This window comes from Zingiber officinale, chromosome 6A (genome assembly GCF_018446385.1).
Source record: "Zingiber officinale cultivar Zhangliang chromosome 6A, Zo_v1.1, whole genome shotgun sequence".
Classification (NCBI taxonomy): Eukaryota; Viridiplantae; Streptophyta; class Magnoliopsida; order Zingiberales; family Zingiberaceae; genus Zingiber; species Zingiber officinale.
Window position 1 is genome coordinate 92,227,818 of NC_055997.1, and position 22,852 is coordinate 92,250,669.

Here is a 22,852-nt window from a genome sequence, read left to right on the forward strand (position 1 = left end):
GGGCTATTGGTTTTGACAATGATGGTATGCGCCAGGAAGTATGGGCGAAGGCGCCGAGTGGCGAGGACCAGAGCAAAAGCCAGCTTTTCGAGCCCAGTGTAGCGAGATTCAACATCTTTTAAAATATGACTAAGGAAATACATAGGCTCTTCTCCGCTCACCCTTACTAGTGCCGAGCCAATTGCTTGCTCGGTGGAAGACAAATAGATACAAAGTGGCTCACCCGCAGCCGGCTTGGCTAATACCGGGAGGGAATTCAGATATGCCTTCAAATCTTCGAACGCCCGATCGCATTCTTCGTCCCAGTGAAATTTAGTGGCCTTGCGCAAGATTTTGAAGAAAGGAAGGCTCCGGTCGGCGGTTTTGGATATGAATCTGGACAAAGCAGTTATCCGACCGGTCAAACGCTGCACTTCTCTCAGATTTCTTGAGGGCGGCATGTCTTGTAGGGCTTTTACTTTGCTGGGATTTGCTTCAATACCCCGCTCGGTCACTATATACCCCAAGAAACGCCCTCCTTTTGCTCCGAACAAGCACTTCTGAGGATTTAGCTTGATTCCATATTTGCGTAGCGTTCGGAAAGTTTCTTCCATGTCCTTGAAGAGATCGGCCGCTCGGACGGACTTGATGAGAATGTCGTCCACGTACACTTCCAGATTTCACCCGATCTGTTCTCTGAATACTTTGTTCATCAAGCGCTGATAAGTGGCTCCCGCATTCTTCAATCCGAACGGCATCACATTATAGCAATAGGTGCCGTCGGCCGTCACGAAGCTGACTTTTTCTTGATCTTCACGGGCGAGTGGCACTTGATGATAGCCTTGGTAAGCGTCGAGCATACATATTAATTCGCAGCCGGCCGTAGAGTCCACTAGCTGATCTATCCGGGGCAGAGGATAAAAGTCTTTCGGGCAGGTTTTGTTGAGATCCCAAAAATCTATGCATACTCTCCACTTGTTGCCCGGCTTGGAGACTAATACTACGTTCGCCAGCCAGCTCGGGAACTGCACCTCGCGTATATGGCCGGCTTCCAGAAGCTTCTCCACCTCCGCCCGGATGATAGCGTTCTGCTCGGCGCTGAAATCTCTTTTTCTCTGCTTGACTGGCCGAGCGTCCGGTCGGACGTGGAGCTCATGCTGCACAATACTTGGTGAAATTCCGGGCATCTCATGTGTCGACCAGACGAAGATATCATGGTTTCTTCTGAGGCATTGGATCACCTCCTCCTTCTGGTTGGCCTCCAGATCGGACGCGATGAATGTTTTAGCCTCCGATCGGGTTGAGTATATCTGCACTTCCTCTTTTTCTTCATAAACTAAAGAGGGAGGTTTTTCAGTTATAGCATTCACCTCGATCCGTGGCGATTTCCGAGCGGAACTTGCTTCTGCTCGGACCATTTCAATGTAGCATCGCCGAGCTGCCTGCCAATTGGTCTCCCCGTACTTCTCCTACTTTGTCGTCGACAGGGAACTTGATCTTCTGGTGGAAGGTGGAGACGGCCGCTCGGAACTCGCTGAGTGCCGGTCGTCCCAAAATGACGTTGTAGGATGAGGGAGAGTCCACCACCACGAAGTTCGCTGTCCGCGTCCTCCTAAGCGGCTCTTTTCCCAGTGAGATGGCTAGCCGGATTTGCCCGACCGGCAGGACTTCATTGCCCGTAAACCCGTAGAGCGGGGTTGTCATGGGCAGCAGCTCGGCTCGGTCAATTTGTAGTTGATCAAACGCCTTTTTAAATATGATGTTGACCGAGCTTCCTGTGTCAATAAAAACGCGGTGAATAGTGTAGTTGGCTATTACCTCTTTGATGAGCAGAGCGTCGTCGTGGGGCACTTCAATTCCTTTCAAATCCCTAGGCCCAAAACTGATTTTGGGTCCACTCGCCCGCTCTCGGCTACAGCCGACTGCATAGATCTGGAGCTGCCGGACGCTCGCCTTTCTTGCTCGGTTGGAGTCTCCTCCGGTTGGCCCGCCAGCGATAATGTTGATCTCACCTCGGGAAGTATTACTTCTATTTTCTTCCTCCCGAGCGGATGGTCGAGACCGTTCTCTGGACGTTTGGCGATTCTCCTGCCTTGGGGAGCGATGCTGATCGGGAGTCTGTTGCTGTCGCCTATCAGCTCGCGTCCGATCGGCTTCATGAGTTCTTTGTCGCCTGTCGACTGAGGGAGACCGTCGGCCGCCATTCCGAGGCACGGGGTGAGCCACGAAGGGAAGACTTCGACAATCCCTTGTGTTGTGCGTATCCGTCCGGTGGAAGGAGCAGAACATCGGGGTCCATTTCTTCTTTGGCTTGGGCCGGGCGGCCGCTACCTCTTGCACGTGGGACCTCACATGAGGGGAGCGGATTGCTTCGGCCCTCGGTCCTCTTGGCGGTTGATGAGCGGTGGGAGGGTTCCGCTCGGCAGGTGGAGCCCGATCAGTCGGAGCTTCCTTTCTTCGAGCCGCTTGGGCCTCCTCCACGTTGATGTACTCGTTGGCTCGGTGTATCATATGGTCATAGTCTCGAGGCGGCTTCCGAACGAGCGAGCGGAAGAAGTCCCCGTCCACGAGGCCTTGTGTAAATGCGTTCATCATTGTCTCTGAGGTGGCCGTTGGAATATCCATGGCTACCTGATTAAACCGCTGGATATAAGCTCTGAGCGGCTCTCTCGGCTCCTGTTTGATGGCAAACAGACTAACACTGGTTTTCTGATAGCGCCGACTGCTTGCGAAGTGGTGGAGGAAGGCCGTCCGGAAATCCTTGAAGCTTGTGATGGATCCGTCCGGCAGCCTCCGAAACCACCGTTGAGCCGATCCCGCGAGAGTGGTAAGAAAAACTTGACATTTTACTCCATCTGTGTATTGATGGAGCGTAGCTGTGTTATCAAACTTACCCAGATGATCATCTGGGTCGGTTGTCCCATTATACTCGCCGATCGTCAGAGTCACGTAGTGCTTCGGCAGAGGATCTCGTAGAATAGCCTCTGAAAATTGGTGATTAATCCTCTTGGGCGATGCATCCACTCGGGGGGCTTTCCCTTTTCTGTCATCTCGTCTAGGCATTTCGTCCGAAGAAGATCCACGATCTCTATGAGATACTGCGGCTTCAGGGGTGCAGAATAGGGCTCGATGAAATGCAACGGTGGCCGGCGGTGCTTCCGCTCGACCACCAGACGCTGACGTTGCTTGCTGCTCCGGTCACTCGGCTATGGCTTTCTGTTTTTGCTCCACAAGCTTGGCGGCCCTTATTTCGATCAGAGCGTCGAGTTCCTCCGTCGAAAGCGTCACCGTGTGTTGTCGTCCAGCCTCGTCCATTGTTTCCGTTCGGATGCAGGAGCGTTCCCACAGACGGCGCCAAATTGATCCTGTCCGAATTTTGAATCAACGGACGCTGGGCACGGGGCGCTCTCCGACTGCTGACGTGGATCTTCGACTGGTGGCACGAAGCTCCGGCGAACTTGCACAGAAGTCGAGCCGGGAAGGGGTTCCCGGCGGCGACCCTTCGACGCTCAAGCCAGGTAAGCAAGTGGTGGAAAAAGTAGCTCCAAAGGTGTTCAACGCGTACCTCCGGCGAAGTATGCGGTTCTTTATATAGAGCGGTGAAAGAGCTCTTACACGTCCACCGAGGCGTGTACGTGTCCGCAGCCCATACCTCGGTATGTGTCTGTCAGAAAGCTTACCTGACGCCATACTGCTACAGTCCAATCATGTTTTCGATGGGACAACAGAACACCTCGTTGTCAGACTTGGAGTATGGCCTAGCTATAGGACTTGACGGCTGTCAGAAGATGTTCCTGTCTTTCTTTACCCACCACCGGCCGGGACGTTCGTCCGGCCGGCTGGACGAAGAGCGTCGTCCGGACGGCCCTCATCCCCTGCGCTGGCCGGGCGGCACACCCATCACGTCCCACCTGTCATTTGCATTGATATGCTGGGGAGACTTCCGGGCGGGTGCTACGTAAGGACTGTTAGCAGCATGTCACCTTCTCTTAGGCCTTCCACTCGGCTCTTAGCTATTGTTTCAACTGAGCGTCGGAACCCCGACCCCTGTCAGGGCACATTTTACTGTTGGATGCTCATCGGTCGGCCGATCGGTCTATCCTTTTCTCCCAAGTCCGGTCGGCTCACCCTTCTCCGGTGGACCCCCGACCCTTTGATCTCCACGTGACGCTGACCCCTCGCAATGGGGCCCCCTGCCTTGACCACCAGATCAATAGTAAACAAATATGAATTATGATCAAAACTATTCACCTCATTGTAAATCGTCTTAACCATCTACAAGTCTAAGGTCTATCTTGAGCTCGAATCCTACAAGCATAGGAATGAAGCCGATCTAAGTACTTGAATAATTCTAGCAACCATTGCTTAATTCATTTGTTGACTTGTGAGTTAATTCCATCAACTTATTATTTAACCAATTAATCGACAACTAAATCAATTAATTGATCTCAATGATCAAACTTTTAATGAAACTGTAATTTATTAATTAGTCATAATTATAGCTAATTAAAAAATCTATTAGTCATTTGATAATCCCTATTACTTGCTTAACCACGATAATAAAATTAATTATTGTTTAATAACTCAATCAATTAACTTTCATCATCATTCCAAATTAATTAAATACCCTAAATCTATTAGTGAGCATAACCTAAGATAATTATCTGATTAATTAATTGAACTAATTAATCACATACACAAATAATCAACCTTAGCTTCTAATCAATCTCTCATCGATTTCTAATACAAGTTAGTCAATCGAATAAAACTTCGATTTCTAATACAAGTTAATCAATCGAATAAAACTTAAGTTAACTGATTCGTTACCCTCTTCTCCTTTGGTGGCGGCTCACTGAGGACGACAGTAGCAGTGTAGGGAATGGTGTTGGCCATATACATGTCATGTGACACTTCAAATTATTATTTGTTGAAACTCCATATTAATTCAAGAGAAGAGATATAGTATAGGTCCCAAGTCATATTTTTCCAAGGATAACTAATAAGTGTGTGTAAATTCTAGATTCAAAACTATTTTTGGGTTTTTTTAATGAAAGTGGTTGTGAATAAACTTAAATTATTGATTAGACCAGAACTATGAATTGAATTCAAACTATCAATCAAATGCGTCAAGAATTCTAACAATAACTTGAAGAATTAAAGTTTCAAGCTTAAAACAGGAAAGAATTTGTGGAGTTCACTAAATTTAAACTAAAAAAAATAGATCTACTTACTCTAATTGTAAAACCTTAGTTACAGAGTATAAATTGAATTCAAATTTCAACACTTAAATTGTCACTACTTACAGAACAAAAGTGGAACTCGAATTTTATCTACCCAAGTGTAGAAATGAAGCAGTAAACTTAAACTATAGTGGGGGAGTGTGTAGTTTACAGTAAGTAATGCATAAAATTCTAATCAATAATCGGTTGTAGTTAAAAAAAAAAAACTAAACATTCAATCTAACAAATAAGTCCCAAATCTAAGTGAAGAAACATTCCACAAACTTAGATCACTGATCTAATCCCTTCTCTCTGCCGTCACACAAAGATGTTTTTGGAAAATGCCCTTCAAGCAATCGATGAAGAAGAATCGAACTCCTAGCTAGTAACATATGATGTTCACAGCTCTTGGGAACCGCTCTTTAAGCTCGTGATCAACTGAAACTCTCGACGCACGAAGAAAAGAGGTTTGAAATCTAGAATCCCTATTCTTGATCGATTGATCTGATCGATTCAGAAGTCGCGGATGAATTCAAAAATGAAATGGGATCGAAAATGTCGAGAAAATGGCGTCGTCACCTCTGTTGGATGATGGAAGCTCAGATCGGGGAACCGTCCTCTAATCTGTGCAAGTAGGGGAACACAGAAGTCAAGACCACAAACAGGGAAAACACCTCCTACCACACTCTGATCATCGGACATTGTTCGCTGGTTGCTCAGATCTCGCCATCGACAAAGGAAACTGGATCTCAAATCTGAGAAGTGGAAAGGAACTTGTGACCGTGTTTGGAAACAACGATTACATGATGAATAGTAGCCCAAGCCACTGCGTACAGTGCCGGAATCAAGCTTTTAAATCCTTATTGAACTGGTTCACTTAACTTGTTTCAGTTAGGTTGGCTTGTTTGGCTAGTTCACATGGCTCAACTTGACTTCAATTGATTCAACAGTAGCTAGGTTTGGTCCAATTGGTTGAGTCACATGGAATGGGTCCAAATGATTAAACTGACTCGCTTCGCTACTTGGTTGCACGAACCCAACTTCTCTTCAAATGATCTTTAATTCCTTGCTCAATAACCCTATGAGTTACCTACACAACCAAATTACATTTATGAGACAAAAATTAATGAATTAAAAGAAAAATGTGGTTAGCTCAAATCAATCCTTACTTTGTAAAACCACATCACAAATCGATTCATCCATACAATAGCTCCCCAAAACCCATCCAAAAATTACCAAAATAATATGCCCAATAAATCAGCTATCAAGGAACATGAGGCGCACGTTGCTGGTCGCTCCAGTAGTGGAGCAAAGTGGCGACCGACGGTGAGGTGGTGATGCACAAGCGCAAGGGGAAGAAGAAGGGCTGACTGGCAGTGCCTCGACTGGCGCTGTCAGGCAAACTATCGGCAGGGTACATGATGCCAACAACAATGTAGTAGTGAACTTGAGTGGTGGAGAGGCGCAACTGCCCATGGCGACGGGGAAGGGAACAGGGTGAAGACCGCTGCTTAGCTGAACAAGCCACGACGGTCGCTGGGGCTAGAGCTTTCCACGACGGATGTTTATAAAGTAGAATCAACGGGGACGACGGTGGTGTGCGGACAGGTGGCTTGCCTTCGGCCGACCACCAAGGACGGTGGCGTGGGTAGCAGTGCACGGTGCTGACGACTGACGGTGAGGTGCATATCACGCGTGGGGAAGGCAGCGGAGACGGACGGTGGTCTCGAAGAGGGTGTATAGTAGAGAGCAGCACTGCTGCACGAAGAAGAGACGCGACATCAGCTCGAATCGCATGAAAAAACTATTGTCGTGAGATCCCATTGAAGAGAGGAGGAGAGAGCCAGCCAGGCGCCGAAGACGAGGGTCTTGGGTAGCCTGCGCGGCGATGACCACAGTGCATTGCCAGTGCGCGAAGAGGAGCGGTGCCGAAGGAATAATGGCGGATGGGAGGAATTAGACTTAGGGTTTGATTAGCAAACGTTAGCTTATATACTCCATCAACTCTCACTTTAATTGGACATTTTAAATATGCTTTCTATTTTATCCGTTTACCCTATAAAATCTAAAATAATTTTTTTAAAATCTAGAAAAAATCCATTAAATTTTATAAATTCATATCAAAGTAATTCCTGATAAATTATCCACAAAAGTATATTTATTTTCCTTAAAATAATTTAATTATGTCAAATTTTGATTATTTTAAATTTTTATCTAGATTTTTTGGTATATTACATAAAGGGATCATGCATTTCTATCTAGGTAGTTTAACTTTGATTATCTTACATAGGATGTCAATTAATATCATTATCCTTAATTATAAGAAATTTAAAATAATGCATGATAATGACTATGATATACATCAAATGTGTATTTCTCAGAAGAGAAACTATCATAGCTTAATGATGCATGTATGATATTGTTAGAGTGTATACTAAAAGCCTAGCTTTTGGTATAAACATTTATCTAGAAATAAGAATCACATTGGTCAAATGACTACATTTATGATAAATGTAGTTGTTCAATTAATTTATATTGTAGATAACATGGTGTGTGGTGTCACACACAGAAGATCATGTTATCAGTATCTTATAAATTATAAACAGTAGCTCACGACCAAGATGGAAAAGAACAAACCATTGGAAGGTTGTAGTGTAATTAGGTATTGGTTTATCTTAACTATATAATTACACTAGTACACTTAAAGTGTATTGAGTAGGACCATTTGAGGTCGTTCCTTTTATACTGACTTAATAAAGGAACAAAGACCTCAGTTATTATGGAAGCGTGTGCTCTTAATCCTAATATAATAACAAGCACATATATTTGATATTTATTTCTTTAATTTATCAATGGGTGAGATTTAGTTCGATAAATCAATAAGCCCGATAAGTTGGGAAATGATATCACTTATAGTGTGTGTTGTTGATTATAGAAGGAAACTGTGTCCTAGTGATCTAGGTTGAGAATGTCCCCAAGAGGAGCTCATAAGGATTGTCATGTTAAACCCTGCAGGTGGACTTAGTCCGACATGACAATGAAGTTGAGTGGTACTACTTTTGGAGCTAGATATTAATTAAGCGAGTTGTCAGTAACTTACTTAATTAGTGGACATTTGTTATCTTAAACACAGGGAGACTAACACACTCATGATAAGAAGGAGCCCAAAATGTAATTTGGGATTGGTGCGGTAGTTCAATAATAGTTCTCTAGTGGAATGAATTATTATTGATAAAATTAAGTTATGTGTTCGGGGCGAGCACGGGATGCTTAATTTTATCGGGAGACCAAAACCAATTCCTCCTCTCGGTCCCTATCGTAGCCTCTTAATTATAGAGTACTATACCCACCTATACCCACCTTCTTACCCATCCTACAGGGGCCGACCAAGCTAGCTTGGAGACCAAGGCCCTGGCCATGGGTATGTTCATGGGTGAATTCATGTGGCCGTCCCTATTAAAATAAAAAGGAATTTTAATTTTAAAATTTTTCTTATGTGGATAATATAATTTAAAAGAGAGTTTAAAAATTTAAATCCTTCCTTTTATAAGATTCTACAAAAGATTAAGTGAAGAGTTAAAATCTCTTTCCTTATTTGTAGATTAAAAGGTTGATTTTAATTTTGGTAAAAACTTTCCTTTTAATTATATTCATGATTTAAAATTTAAAAATTAAAAATTCTCTTTTATTAGTTTCTACAAAGATTAAGAAAAGATTTAATATCTTTCCTTATTTGTAGATTGAAAGGAGATTTTAATTTTTAGAGATAACTTTTCTTTTGGAAATTATCCACATGTTTAAAAGAAAGATTTTAATTTATAAAATTTCTTTTTATTAACCAATCATGAAGGATTAAAATTATTGGAGAAATTTTATAAATTTCTAGAAACAAATTAGGAAGTTTTAATTTTTGTTTTAATTAAAACTCTCCTTGTTTTGGGAGAAGAGTGGTCGGCCATTATAATTTGAAAAGAGAAAATTATTTTAATTAAATAAATTTTCCTTTTCAATGGCAAAAGAATTAAGGAAGTTTTATTAAATTTTCCTTATTTGCCAAGACCATGGATTATAAAAGAGGGGGTAGAGGAGGCTTCAAGGTGAACGACTCTATTCTATTTTTCCTCTCTTTTCTCCTTGGGTGTGGCCGGCCCTTTCTTTCCTCTCCTCTCCTTTGTGTGGCCGAAACCTTCTCATGGTGGAGATAGCTTTGGTGGCCGGATCTAAGAAGAAGAAGAAGGAGAGAAAGGAAGTTTTGTTTCTAGCATCCCTTGGAGCATGGTGGTGATGGCCGAACCTCTTCATCCTAGGAGAAGTTTTGATGGACGAAACTTGTAAGGAAGAAGAAGGTGCTTGGTGGTTCTCATATCGGAAGATCGTTCCCACACAACGTCCGAGGTTAGAAGAGGAATATGGTAGAAGATCAAGAGGTCTTTCTAAAAGGTATAACTAGTGTTTTTCCTTTCCGCATCATACTAGTTATTTTTGGAAATAATACCAAATACAAGAGGCATGCGATTCTAGTATTTCGAATTTATTTTCGATGTTGTGTTTTTTTTGTTTTTCTTTTCCTTGTGATTTGATTGTTCTTTTCAGTTGACCTAAAGTTATTTAAGGAAATTAAATATTAGTTTTCCTTAAAAGGCTTTGTCTAGTCGGTGGTGGTTGCTCTCATATCCAAGAAGGCCGTGTGCCTCGCCACGTCAGTACTGGGAACCAATTATGGAAATTAATATTTAATGGAATTAATAACTTAAGGTGATTTGGGTCGAACGTGTTAAATTCCGCAGGAGACCCAAGTCAAAACCTAAAAGAACAAATAGATTAAGTTTTGGATCAAACGTGTTAAGTTCCGCAGGCGATCCAAAAATTTAATTTAAAAAAACACATGGTAGCTAGGAAAAGGTTCAGACCTTTGTACAAAATTTTTGTATAGTGGAACCTCTAAGTTTTCCGAGTAGCAACCAACAGATATGACATGTAATACAATAGCAATATGAATATATGATGTCATGACAAGTGATAGGACATAGAAATATAATAGTTATAGTGGAAAGTAAATACTTAACACAAAGAAAAATGCCTAGGTATGCTATCTAAGTGTCAACTCTAATTATTATGCCAAAAGAAATATAAATTGACCTCATCTTCTTAGAAAATGTCAAAATTCTAACTTGACATTTTTTTTTTAAATTCTATCTTATTTGTGCTAATTTGAACAAGCTCAATAAGTTAAAATTTTTAATCGACACATTTTTACTCTTCAAGAGTAAAAACCAATTTTTCATTTTCAAGGTGTGACAATACCTTGAAAATTTCCTAAAGTGATAACTTCTCTATGGTTGGGTTAACTACCATTCCAATTAGAATTAACATATTAAAAACTCATTTAATATGTAGAGAATACACTCTTAGGAACCTAAAATCTATTAATGCTTATCGAGTGTTCTAGATATTTATTAGAGATATCTTTTCCAAAAACTTTCCAAATGACTTTTTTATGCTTCTTAGAAGCCTTAGTTACATTAGTCTTCTCAGGGAGTGTTTGGTAGGAGTGATATCCTATGGATTAAATATTTATCCCATGTTCTTCTCATTTTTTAATCAGTCCACAAATCCTAAAGTAAGTGGTAAACAATTGAGTTGGTGTGATAAACAATCATTGACTCCTCCAAGGTATACTAAATTGACTTAGGGTGACAACTTTTTATCACTTTAACTACTTATCATATCCCACCTACTAAATGATGCCTCAAAGTCAACTCTAGAGATAACCTTTCTTGTAATTTTGACTTGACTTTTAGACTTAGGGTTGGTTTCATAACTATATAATACTCTATGATATGATGGCACATCCTCCTTGACTCTAGATTTGTATCCCAAACCTTTCTTGCCCTTAGATGGTTGTTGCCTATCTAAGCTTATGTTTTTCTTCTTAAACCCCCTAACTTCATTTGTAGTTTTCTTAAAGGTTGTTTCTAATTGATCAAATCTTGACCTCAAAATTTGATTTTCCATCTTTAAATCCTCAAATTTTGATTTTTTATGATTGCCTTGAACATTTTTCTTTTTAGGCACATATTTAGATTGTTTTGGGTTATTGCCTAAGCCATTTTCTACTTTCCTATCCTTAGATAGAGTTGTTCTAACACGATATGACTTATAAACATCCTTAGAATTATCCTATTTTCTATTTTTATGATAAATAGAACCAAAATCATAAAAAATATTTCTAACATGTCTTTTTACCATGATATAAAGGAGTACCATTAACTAATGATACCTTAGATTTACTTTTGGAAGCTCCCTCATGACTTGAGCTTCATTCTTTGTTCTTACTTGAGAACCTCCTACTTAGACATTGATTTTGATAATATCCCTTGTGATTGCATAAGAAGTACACAATGTACTCTTTGCCCTTTCATATTAAGGAGCTACCTTCTCTTAGTCTCTCCTTCGCCTTAGGTGCAACTTTAATCTTCTTCTTACCTAGTTTGAACACTTGCTCTTGTAATGTCCATTTTTCCTACACTCAAAGCATATGATATGATTTTTATTTTTAACAATTGAAATTATTATACCTTCTTTATTTATATGGGTGACATATTTTTCTTCATTTGATTAAGAGGTAGAGAGATCATCTTGGTTTGGTGTTAATGGTCTCTCTCCATCAATCTTTGAGATGGATACTTCTTCAATTTCATCCTCATATGTTGAACACCTTTCAACTTCTGAATCCTCTTATTCTTGACCTAAAGAGTCTCCCTCTTTGGATGTGCTTTCACATTGCATTGAGGTTGGATCTTTATGGAGCTTGGCCAACTTACTCCATAACTCCTTGGCATCTTTATATTCATCTATCTTACATAAAGTAATATTAGGTAAAATATTAACTAGTAATCTAATTACCTTATCATTAGTCTCGAATTTTTGAACTTGCTCCTCGGTCCATTTCTTTTTCTTGAGAAGTTTTTTTTGTCATCCATTGGAGCTTCAAATCTCTCAATTAGAGCAAACTATTGCTCTATGCCCATTATCAAGAAGTTCTCCATCTTTGATTTTCAAAGATCAAATCTTCTCATTCCAAATGATGGGGGCACTCGGATGTCAAATCCGAATCTATCTCAAGGATCCATTTGTACACGTGAGTACTTTTGAAAATTAATCCAATGACTTGTTGATATTAAAGGGTGTCAAGAATATAGCTTCTTATTTTCCTCTAGCTCTTTGCTTTTTTCGGCGATTAGCTCAAAAAAGAGCGGTTTCGCTTTGATACAACTTGGTAGGACATGTATGAGTTGGGGGGGGGGGGGGTTAATTGGTCGCTTCACTTCTTCAAACTTAATTTGTAGCGGAAACTTAAAGCAAAGACTCCATAATGCTAACACCTTCGATTTTACTTGATATTCACTTCCTTGAGATGACTAATCTAAGGGTTAATTCCTCACTCAAAGCTTCACTATGGAAACCTTTTTGCCAGAGGCGGAGAAGCCTAGTACAATTTTTGAACATGAGAATACCACAAGAATAGTACAAAACAAGAGATAATAATACAAATACAATGAACACCTTCTTACTTGATCTCTTGTTGGTCAGAAATGTCTGTTGATTAGTTGAAAATACAATGAAATATAATAGTATTTTTTCCTCAACTATCCAAGAACTAACATCTTCAAATATCCATAAACTCCTCTTTTTTAGGATTTCTCTCCTGTTGAAAAATACCTCCCAATCGATTGGTCTTACCCTTAATCAATTGTCACGTTAAATCGATAGTTCAAACCCTACAAAATGGATTATTTTTGCATGTATAATAGATTAGTGAGTCACACTGATAACCATGATTTAGCTACATTATTTTGATTCATAATGCATGTTCTTAATGGTTTACTCTTAGCTTAAACTCACATTTATATTGCATTTTATAAATTACATTTGATCTTAGACTTAATTGCAAATTAGCCAATTATTATGGTATTTGATGCTAATATTTGATTATTATTTTATAGGCATCAAAAGGTCATGGACCCGATTAGATCAGACCACATTTGGACTAAAATCTAGGGCTAAACTGTAAGTGCAATATCCCTCAGGTCAAGGCTAACCTAGTTGACCAAACTTGAGTCTTGGTTTGAGTTTCGATGTTTGACAATGCAGTTGTTCATTTGGAGAGATTATTTAGTGCAATTCTCCCCTGATCAGGGTCTGATCAGGTTGGTTGAAGAAGAGTCAAGTAGGTCAAAGTTGACCAGATACTTGACGGGGAAGTCCTAACTGGGATGTTAGGCCGAAGGGAAATCTTGGTGAGTGAAGCCAGATGAAAGACCTGGTGAGTGAAGCCAGGCAGAAGGAAAGTCCTAGTGAGTGAAGCTAGGTGAAAGTCCTGGCGAGTGAAGCCAGGCAGTTGGAAAGTCCTAGTGAGTGAAGCTAGGTGAAAGTCCTGGTGAGTGAAGCCAGACAGTTGGAAAGTCCTGGTGAGTGAAGCTAGGTGAAAGTCCTGGTGAGTGAAGCCAGGCAAGGGAAATCCAGATGGGTCAAGGTTGACCAGACATATGGTGAAAGTCCAAGTAGGTCAAAAGGATTGACCGGACACTTGGCAAGAGGAGAAAAGTCCAAGTGGGTCAAAGAGATTGACCGGACACTTGGTGAGGGAGCCCTAGCAGGTCAAGGATGACCGGATGCTAGGCATGATGAACCAACAGGTCATGGATTGACCGGATGTTGGTTTGGAGGCTTTGGGACTTGGTTTTGGGCAAAAACCAGCAGTTGGATCGATCAGCCGATCGATTGGCTGGAGCCCAATCGATCGGCCGATCGATTGGGGTGTCCCCGCGAGAAGCCTTCGTCCCAATCGATCAGTGGATCGATTGGGAGGAAGTCGCGAGCGCACAGAACGCCTCTGGATCGATTAGCTGATCGATCCAGAGGTCCCAATCGATCAGTGGATCGATTGGGAAGGTGTGTTCTGTCGCGATAAGCCCTGGATCGATCAGCCGATCGATCCAGGCAAATTCTTAGAGAACAAAGGCACTCTGGATTAATCCGTTGATCGATCCAAAGCCTCCCCGATCGATTGGGAACAATCCAATCGATCGGGATCCGATCATTGGCGCAGATAAAGGCTGCAGGCGTGCGATTCCTTCGGCAGAACTCTCAGCCATTTTTCTCCCGATCTTCACCAGCGATCACAGAGCTTCTCCACAGGGTTCTCACCGCCAGTTCTTGAACATTCTTAGAGGTCTTCCATGTCAAAAGGCGGATCTACAGAAGAAGAAGAAAGCTAGGGTTAGGGTTTTCAGTGTAAAACCTGTAAGCTATTGCTTGTATTTGTTTTCCTTTCTTTCTTCTTGTACTGTGAGCTTGTAGGGCTTCTCCGCCTTCGGTAGTTACCGAAAAGGAGTGATTTCTTAGTGGAGGGTGCGTGAGTCGGTGTGGATCCTTGGACTAGTCACCTCTTGTGAGGTGGATACCAAGTAAACCCTCCTTGTTAGCGTTGTATGTTTTTGTTTCTTGTATTTCCACTGCACACCATCGAAGAAACAAGATACGACGAGCACCTATCGCGTGAAGAGCTATTCACCCCCCCCTCTAGCTACTTTTCGGTCCCAACATAAACAAGTCGATCAAGCTTTGGAGCATTATGGGTCGTTCATCCAAGATCAAGTAGATCTGAGTCATCCATTGAAGATCTAGCCCATCCAACCTAATGAGGAGTAGATCTTATCCGTTGATGAAGATCTAGAAGCTTTGATCCAGATCTGATATGTTCTAGCCGTTGATCAAGCCCAGAAACACTCTGGGCCGTCCGATCAGATTTGAGGAGGATTTAAAAACCTTGAGAAGCTACAGTGCTTCCTGGGCTCGGCGTGTTCGCGATTTCTACACTGTTCACCGTCTTCTTCTCCGTGATGCCGAGGCTTCGTTCCACATTCCAGATCCGGGAGTTGAGCTTCTTCTCTGACGGTGATCTCGAGCTGCCGGCGTTCATCCTCCGAGATCAGAGAGTGGCAAAAGGGAGGTTTCTTCAGTTGCGATTTTGATTCTTCTTCATCGCCGCATACCTGATCAAGGGAGGTTCCCGATTGGCGTTATTCACATTCAACAGAGCTTTGAGGAAGGTTTCTTGGAGTTTCTGATTCTTTACCGATTTCCATTCCATAGCTAAGCTAAGTAGATCTGATTAATCGAATTAGTATGGCAATTCACAAAATTTGAGCTTTGTTCTTCGGCTAATGAAGTTACGAGACAGGTGTGAGCTTTGAGGGAGGTTTCTTGGAGCTGTGAGCGACCCCTGGTAATAGTTGGAAGCTTGTTCATTGTTCATCGGGTGTTTGAGGGGAGGTTTCCAAGAACACCGCTGTTTAACAGCAGAGAGGAGAGTTTGAGTTCGGGTTTGGTTGTGGAATGCTTTAGGTTTTTATTTTCTTTATCTTTGTCTTTAAATTGGTCTTGAACTTGCTCAGATCTGAAGATCTGATAGATAGATTGTATGTAATTCTTTGTTTAGTATTTCATACTTCAATTTATGTTTGAGTTTACTTCTGTAATTTCATTTTTGAATTTCCTTTGCAATTTCATTTTTGATTGAGTTCTACAATCCGAATCTTGTGTTAATTGCTTGCAATTTATGTTCATTTGAACTTGCAATTCTGTTTATGCTAGATTGTAGTTTCGGTTATTAGTTGGAAATTCTTTAATCTTTACATTCAATCTTTGTACTTTGAATATGCCTATATGATGAATGCTCAATTCGTGTATGCAATGGAAGAATTCAATGGCTACTGCAAATATGAGTGTTTAATGCTTGAATGTTCTACTACTGTGAATGTAATGGAAGATGTGTCAATTGATGCATTTGATAAAATGATACATGAGAATCCGATTTAATTGTTATTTACTTGATGAGATGGAATAGAATCATGTTCAAATGAGGTTGACCTTTCTTGACTCTGTTCTTGATTTTATTAGATAAGATTAATTTGGATTGTGAGTTAAATGGAAAAGCTTAGTTGATCTTGCGTCAATTCTAGAGTTCACACATACTCACTAGTTATCCTTGAAAAAATACGACTTGGGACTCGTTGCTACGACATTTATCGTTAGATTATGTGAGTTTCCAATCTTTATTAATTTGAAGCGCCTAGTGACATGCAAAATGGTTAACACCACACACTAATCAATTATCAACTTCTAATCGATTAAGTCAATTAATTCTAAAACTTCTATTCACGAGAAAAAAAAACTACCTAATCGATTGCCCAATCAATTTCCGCACTTTTTGTTCTCTCACGAAAAAGGCCCAATTGATTTGCCCAATTGATCAGTGAAGCCTAAATCTATTCCCTCAATCTATTCAAAACCTTTCTATTCGCGAGAGATATGTTGCCCAATCGATTGCCATAATCGGTTGCCCAATCGATTTTGACACCTTTTGTGCTCTCACGAAAATACTCTCAATCAATTATCCTAATTGATTGCTCTGAGCTAATTAATTATCTTAATCGATTGCTGACACTTGGAATTCAAGTTTAGAGTTCTTTTGCCCAACATCTGGTCAACCTTGACTTGCGAAAGTTTCTTCAACAAGTGTCCAATTAACTTTTGACTCACTTGAACTTTTCCCTTGTCTAGCCTCGCTAGGACTTTTATTGTCTAGTTTCCAACTAGATCTTCCACCATCTAGTCCCGTTAGGATTTCCAATGCCCAGTTTCCAACTAGGTTTTCCACTGTCTAATTTTGCTAGAAATTCCATTGTCTAGTTCCCAATTAGATTTTCCATTGCTTAACCCTACTAAGACTTTTCGTCGCCGGACTTTCAGTTAGGATTATCCGTTGACTAACCTCCAGTTAGACCTTTCTGTTACCTAACCTCTAGTTAAGATTTTTCCAGTCAAATATTTGGTCCTCCCTGAACTTCTTTTTAATATATTTTTAAATATCAAAACTCAAGCTTGAGTCAATCTGAACTTAATCAACTGGTCAATCTTGATCCAAGAATAATTGCACTAACAAAATTATGATTAATATAAAATATTGACATTTGGAGGAAAGTGATTTTCTTTGACAAGAGAAAAAAAATAAATCACATATTTAGAAATTGCATAAAGAACATAATCAACTTATTAAATATCTGCAACTTGCATGAAAAAACATAATAAAAATAAAAAAACACAAATATACTATTGGTGGGCTAAAAAAGGCCATTGGTAAGGCTTTTAAGCCATATGTTGGGCCTTTTCATCTGGCTCAATTAAAAATCAGCACCGTCCGAAAGGTGTGAGTTGAATATCTAAAGAGGTAAATCAATAAAATGTAATATGTTAATACATTAGAGATGACTAATTTGAAAAAAGTAATTTCGCATAATACAAAATATTAATATTTTATAGATATTTTTAGAGTGAAAAATAAAAGGAAGCACTCTATTGGTATTTAAGTAATAAGGGGAAAAATGAGACTCCATTGGTATTTAAATTTAATTGATAATCATGGATTTGGATGGGATAAAAAATTCCAGCCTTTCATTTTTTTTATTCTTGCTTGCGTCTTTTGCTCAGTTCGCCGATCGAGAAATCGACAGATTGGGTGGGCGATAGAGGCGAGGCGAAGATGTTAGGGGCTGCGGGAAGGCGGATTCTAGGATTTGGGTTGGGAAAACGGGCGCCGGCGTCGGCGTCGGCGACGGCGTGGCGGGGATACCACGAGAGGGTGGTGGACCACTACGATAACCCTAGGAACGTCGGATCCTTCGACAAGAACGATCCGTCGGTGGGGACGGGTCTTGTCGGCGCGCCGGCGTGCGGCGATGTGATGAAGCTGCAGATCAAGGTCGACGATACTACCGGAAAGATTGTTGATGCCTGCTTCAAGACATTTGGTTGTGGCTCGGCCATCGCGTCATCTTCTGTCGGTATGACCTAAACCCTAATTTCCAATCTGGACTCGATTCCCTTTTTCAGTTTGCTTCAATTATGTCTTTTTTTATTTGGAATTTGTTCCTAGTGTCAATGATACAATTTGGACGACGATTAATAAGCAATTTTGAAGGACGCGAAACGATTTCTGCTATATATTTATAGGAAATTAAGGAGGAAAACATTTCCAAGATGAATACTTGAATCCTGAAAGCAATTGCTCACGTTGTTCTGCTGTTGTTCTTTAAACATTGTAGTTAGGGTTCAGACACAATGAAACACTAGGGAAATGAAAATAATAGAATGAATGGATGCTGTTGACAAACATTTTTTTGACTAGCGATCAACTCTTGAATCCAGTAGCTAATTTGGTTCCCTTGCTTGAACTTGAAGCGCCTACACAACTGGGGACATGACAAGTTTCTCACTTTGTTTGCTAAGAGAAAAACAATGGTTGAAATGTTATTGTGGCTGACATTAAAAAAGCCTTTGACCAAATCAGTAGCAATTCACTGGCATATTTCAAGATCCAGATATCAATTTCTGATTCTGTTAATTATCGTTGGCATTTTCTCATTAAGAGAACTTTCTATTTCGTCTTTGGATGGATGATTAAGCATTGGCTTAAAAAGCATTTTGTATGCATAAGTTACCGGGTTGTCCTTATTATGGTTCTATTCAATGTCAATAAGTTGTTGTTTCTTCCATAATGCATCAAATGATATTGATCTATTATCAATTGCAGCTACAGAATGGGTGAAGGGAAAGCAAATGGAGGAAGTGTTATCCATAAAAAATACGTAAGTGATTTTCCATAACTTGCTACTATAGCTAAGTTGCTGAACTTTCAAGAGGACAAGACTAATATTTTCTGCAGCACCAACATCTAGAACTATAGAAAAAAAAAAAAACTGAGACTCAGTTGGAGAGAGCTGCAGTTAGATGGAAGCAATCATGACCCAAACAAATCTGGATTAGTTGGTCATAATTCAATACCCTACATTCGTTTTCCATTATATAGACAAGAGCAAGTGAGTATTGTCTGCTAATTCTGTTAAAATAATTTATGAGCACCAGGCTAGACTGAAATGATTGAGCTTTAAAATAAATTAAACTATCAGAGTCAGAACCATTTTTTGGAAGGCTGGAATGTAATGGAAACAACTGACTCTGACCCAAATAGTATCCACTAGCAAATCTCAATTAGTTTCAAACTTTCGATGTAACAAAGGCTTTGCAGAATAAATTTCTTAGGCGTGTAACAAAAAACTGGAAAATACTAAAAAGTAATAATCAATGATAGTTTTTTGCAGCTTGATTAACAATGACTGTGCCGGTACATATTTTGATTATTCTGATCTATCAAGGAGTTTTTTTATAATGGTTATAATCCAGCTATGAATTGGCTTGCCATTCATGAATTGACGTCATAGTTCTCTTTTTATAACCCACAACAAGCTAGGTGATTTTTGAAGGTGTACATCAAATGGAGGTCTTGGGAAATATTTTTGGTCACGTTTCTTATGAATGAATACAACTGTTGTGCATATTGTGAGTTTTTGACTTTGTGGATTTCTATTATTAGATTTTTCCATAAAATTTTCCCCAGCTGTGCAGCAACAATGATTAGTCGAACAACTCTATGATTTCATCTACTCTTCAATTTTCGTGTATTAATAATTAATTTTCAACTGATAAGTAGGAGATACCTCTCAATCCGCTACCTTAAATTCCTACTGTGATAAGTAGGAGATACCCCTCAAGGTGTCACGTGATGTAGTTATTTTACTGTTTTATAAATTTGTACTATGATTTAATTCTGTTCTTACTCCGGTGGTCATGCTTCACTGAGCTCCACAATTGAGGTAAAGAATATAATGTATTGTACACTTTGGAATTTCTTATTACTAGGGCCTAAGCTTTTGTTGTACTTTAGAATATTCTCTATTGTTTTACTTGCTTGGTCGTTTCCTCATTTCACCATCGTTTTTGGCTTTTGCATTTGCCCTGCCTTTGTACTAAAAGTTATTTTAGAAAACCATTGCTCTAATCTGATTTCATTACTGATCTGATGATATTATTTATACCTGTGATGTTATATAGCGATATTGCCAAGCACCTTTCACTTCCCCCGGTGAAGCTTCACTGCAGCATGCTTGCAGAAGATGCAATCAAAGCGGCCGTGAAAGACTATGAAGCAAAGAAAGTCAAATCTACTGGTAAGACCGAGGCAGTGCAAACTGACAAGGTTGCAAATGCCTAAAAGGTCACTTGGAAGGACATACTTGCAAGACTTGCCTAGAATGTACTAAGTGGTATAACTTGCGTTTAGTGTGCATCATATGCCTATAACGGTGCAAACTGATCCGAGAAAACTAATACCTTCCTGGTTAGAATGCCACTTTCTGGTGTGTTTATATTGTTTAAAAATAAGCTAGGGGGATATAAACTTTTAAAGATCGTATCTTGGATTTATGGTTGTTCTTTTGCTTATTCTGAGTTGTTTTATGGTATATGGAGAATATTCATGATCCAAAGTGGTGATATGGAAGTTCGAGGTAGCAATTTTGGAGATGGCCGGACGATTTGGCAATTTGATCCTGCAAAACACAAAATAGTTTATTTTTAATCGTAGTTTGATGCTTTGGTGAATATTGTTTTTCGAAGCTTGCAAGATCACTTATAAAACATAGAATTGACGCTCAAAGTGAATGAATGTACCAAGAAAGATGAGTTCATAAAAATGACATACTTTAAAGGTAAAATAGCACCGACACGCATAGCAGAATGACACTGCATTCAATCAAACAACAAAAGCAACAAATAACCTAACATCAAATGCAAATGTGTCTCCAAAAGGATCTGAACTTGATGAGGAGTCAACATGCATCATCTTCTCTTCTTGGTAGACTGTAAAGTTGCTGGTGATGGTATTGATCTTTTCTTCACAAAAGCTCTTGTCCTGCTCTCTGGTTCATCCTCCTCACTCAACACGTTCTCTTTAACCGGGATGTTCTCTACATTTTCTGAAGTCAATTTCTTCTTAGAGTTCAACTTCCCAAGCAATCTTCTTGCCGCTTGATCGACTGAAACTGCAACTTTAGCTTTTGGTGTGAGTTTAGCTCCCAGACCCAACCTACACAAGCATATTAATCAACCAAATCTCATACTGACATAGCGCCCGACAAATAATAAGCATAGCTGTGCAACATTCAAGGCACCTTGAAGGTCGACCCTCAGATTCTACTTCGCTCGGTTCATCGCTTGCTGATGTGGTCATACTATTAACCCATGTTTCAGCCTGAAATCCACACCTCCATTAGAATCAACATAGCTATATGGTTTCCCATAGTTCTAGATTAAGCTTTCTCATCTTTCATAATCCAAAAGACAAATAAAGGAATAATATCACAATTCACAGAGGTGTGCAGACCAGAATGTAACAAGGGGAACTAGTGGGCATTTATTGGAATCATGGAGCTGACAATTTTTACTTATAACAACGCAGTAGAGATATTTTTGCAGATTGTGATGAAAATAGGAAGATAGATCTCAGTTATTAGTCTTCAGAGCTTGGTCCATGCCTCAAAATTCACAGTTCTTCTTCCACAACTAGTCCAATTTGATTGGAAATGGAGCCCTGTTTAGTATATATCACACTAATGTTTTTACAATTAACAATAAACTGAATATTGATAAAGCTTCAAAACTTAAGGCATAAACCCAATACTAAAACAATAATGTACAATAACAAATAAAGGTGGTATCGAAATGCATTACCAATTTCAGAGCCTTGTCAAGTTTCACCACTTTTGGTATCTTGTTGGCATTTGGTTCAGTACCCATCCTATCTTTTGATAAACTCAAAGACCCTTCTCTGTCCCTCGATAATGTATCAGGACCTGCTCAGATTATGGCACCTTAATTATCCAAACAAAGAGCTGATTTGACTGTCAATTCTCCAATCAGGGATAGCAAAGGAAAATCATAACTAACTACAAGCAATGATAGTGAAGGATAGTTGTATCGATTTGGATAGTGAAGGATACTCAATTCATCCAATAAGGGAAAAGCACTATTAAAATCTTCAATAGTACTAAGCTTAATTACTTTCTTAGATTTCAGTATGGACATAATCAATCTAAGTCCATTATGGGAAGGATCTAACCAACAACCATTGGATTTATTGTTTAACAACCTTACATAAAATTGTGCTAGTAAATTTAACAAGATTTGTGTAATTGAATTTATGAAAACATTAGTGATATCAAACCAAAAAAATCATAAACCACTATAGGAGACTGATACATATAAGGGATGATACTCCAACCATTTTATCTATTCTATATGAAGAGGCCTAATTTATTTAGTTCGTGAAAGAATTGTAGGAGGCAGTCATGCCAATTGATTCCTACATGTAAGAAACCATTTTATTCACACCTTCAACCATTACATATGAATTCATACTTACATAGTCTTTGGTTCGCTGGGACGGTGAAGGGCGTCGGGGTTGTTGTGGGAGGCGGCTCTCGACCGGGAGAGTGAGGAGTGAGGGAGATGGTCGAGAAGTACGGGAGAGAAACGACCGGGACAGTGACGATCCGAGCAAGAACGGAGAGAGAGAGAGAGGGGGATATGGGACCAGATCGTCGCCGACGTCGTGACGGCTGCGGGCGCCGAGGGTTGGGGAATTCGAACGAATGGACCGACTAATTATATTAGAAAAAAAAAACTGCTTTGAG

General features: G+C 40.0%; 2 protein-coding genes across 2 annotated transcripts; one reads left to right on the forward strand and one right to left on the reverse strand.

Moving 5' to 3' along the window:
• Positions 1–17,713: 17,713 nt before the first annotated feature.
• On the forward strand, positions 17,714–20,603 carry LOC121996929 (iron-sulfur cluster assembly protein 1-like). The gene is made up of 3 exons (XM_042551095.1): positions 17,714–18,106; positions 18,856–18,910; positions 20,214–20,603. The coding sequence occupies exons 1-3, from the start codon at positions 17,806–17,808 to the stop codon at positions 20,371–20,373; spliced, it is 516 nt and encodes a 171-aa protein (XP_042407029.1). The 5' UTR covers positions 17,714–17,805; the 3' UTR covers positions 20,374–20,603.
• Positions 20,604–20,844: 241 nt separating this feature from the next.
• LOC121996932 lies at positions 20,845–22,817 on the reverse strand. Its single transcript, XM_042551100.1, has 4 exons — positions 22,582–22,817; positions 21,891–22,012; positions 21,332–21,411; positions 20,845–21,246 (listed from the first exon to the last, which is right to left on the reverse strand). Exons 2-4 carry the CDS (start codon positions 21,954–21,956, stop codon positions 21,000–21,002), a joined length of 393 nt encoding a protein of 130 aa, XP_042407034.1. The 5' UTR covers positions 21,957–22,012; positions 22,582–22,817; the 3' UTR covers positions 20,845–20,999.
• Between the last annotated feature and the right edge of the window lie 35 nt (positions 22,818–22,852).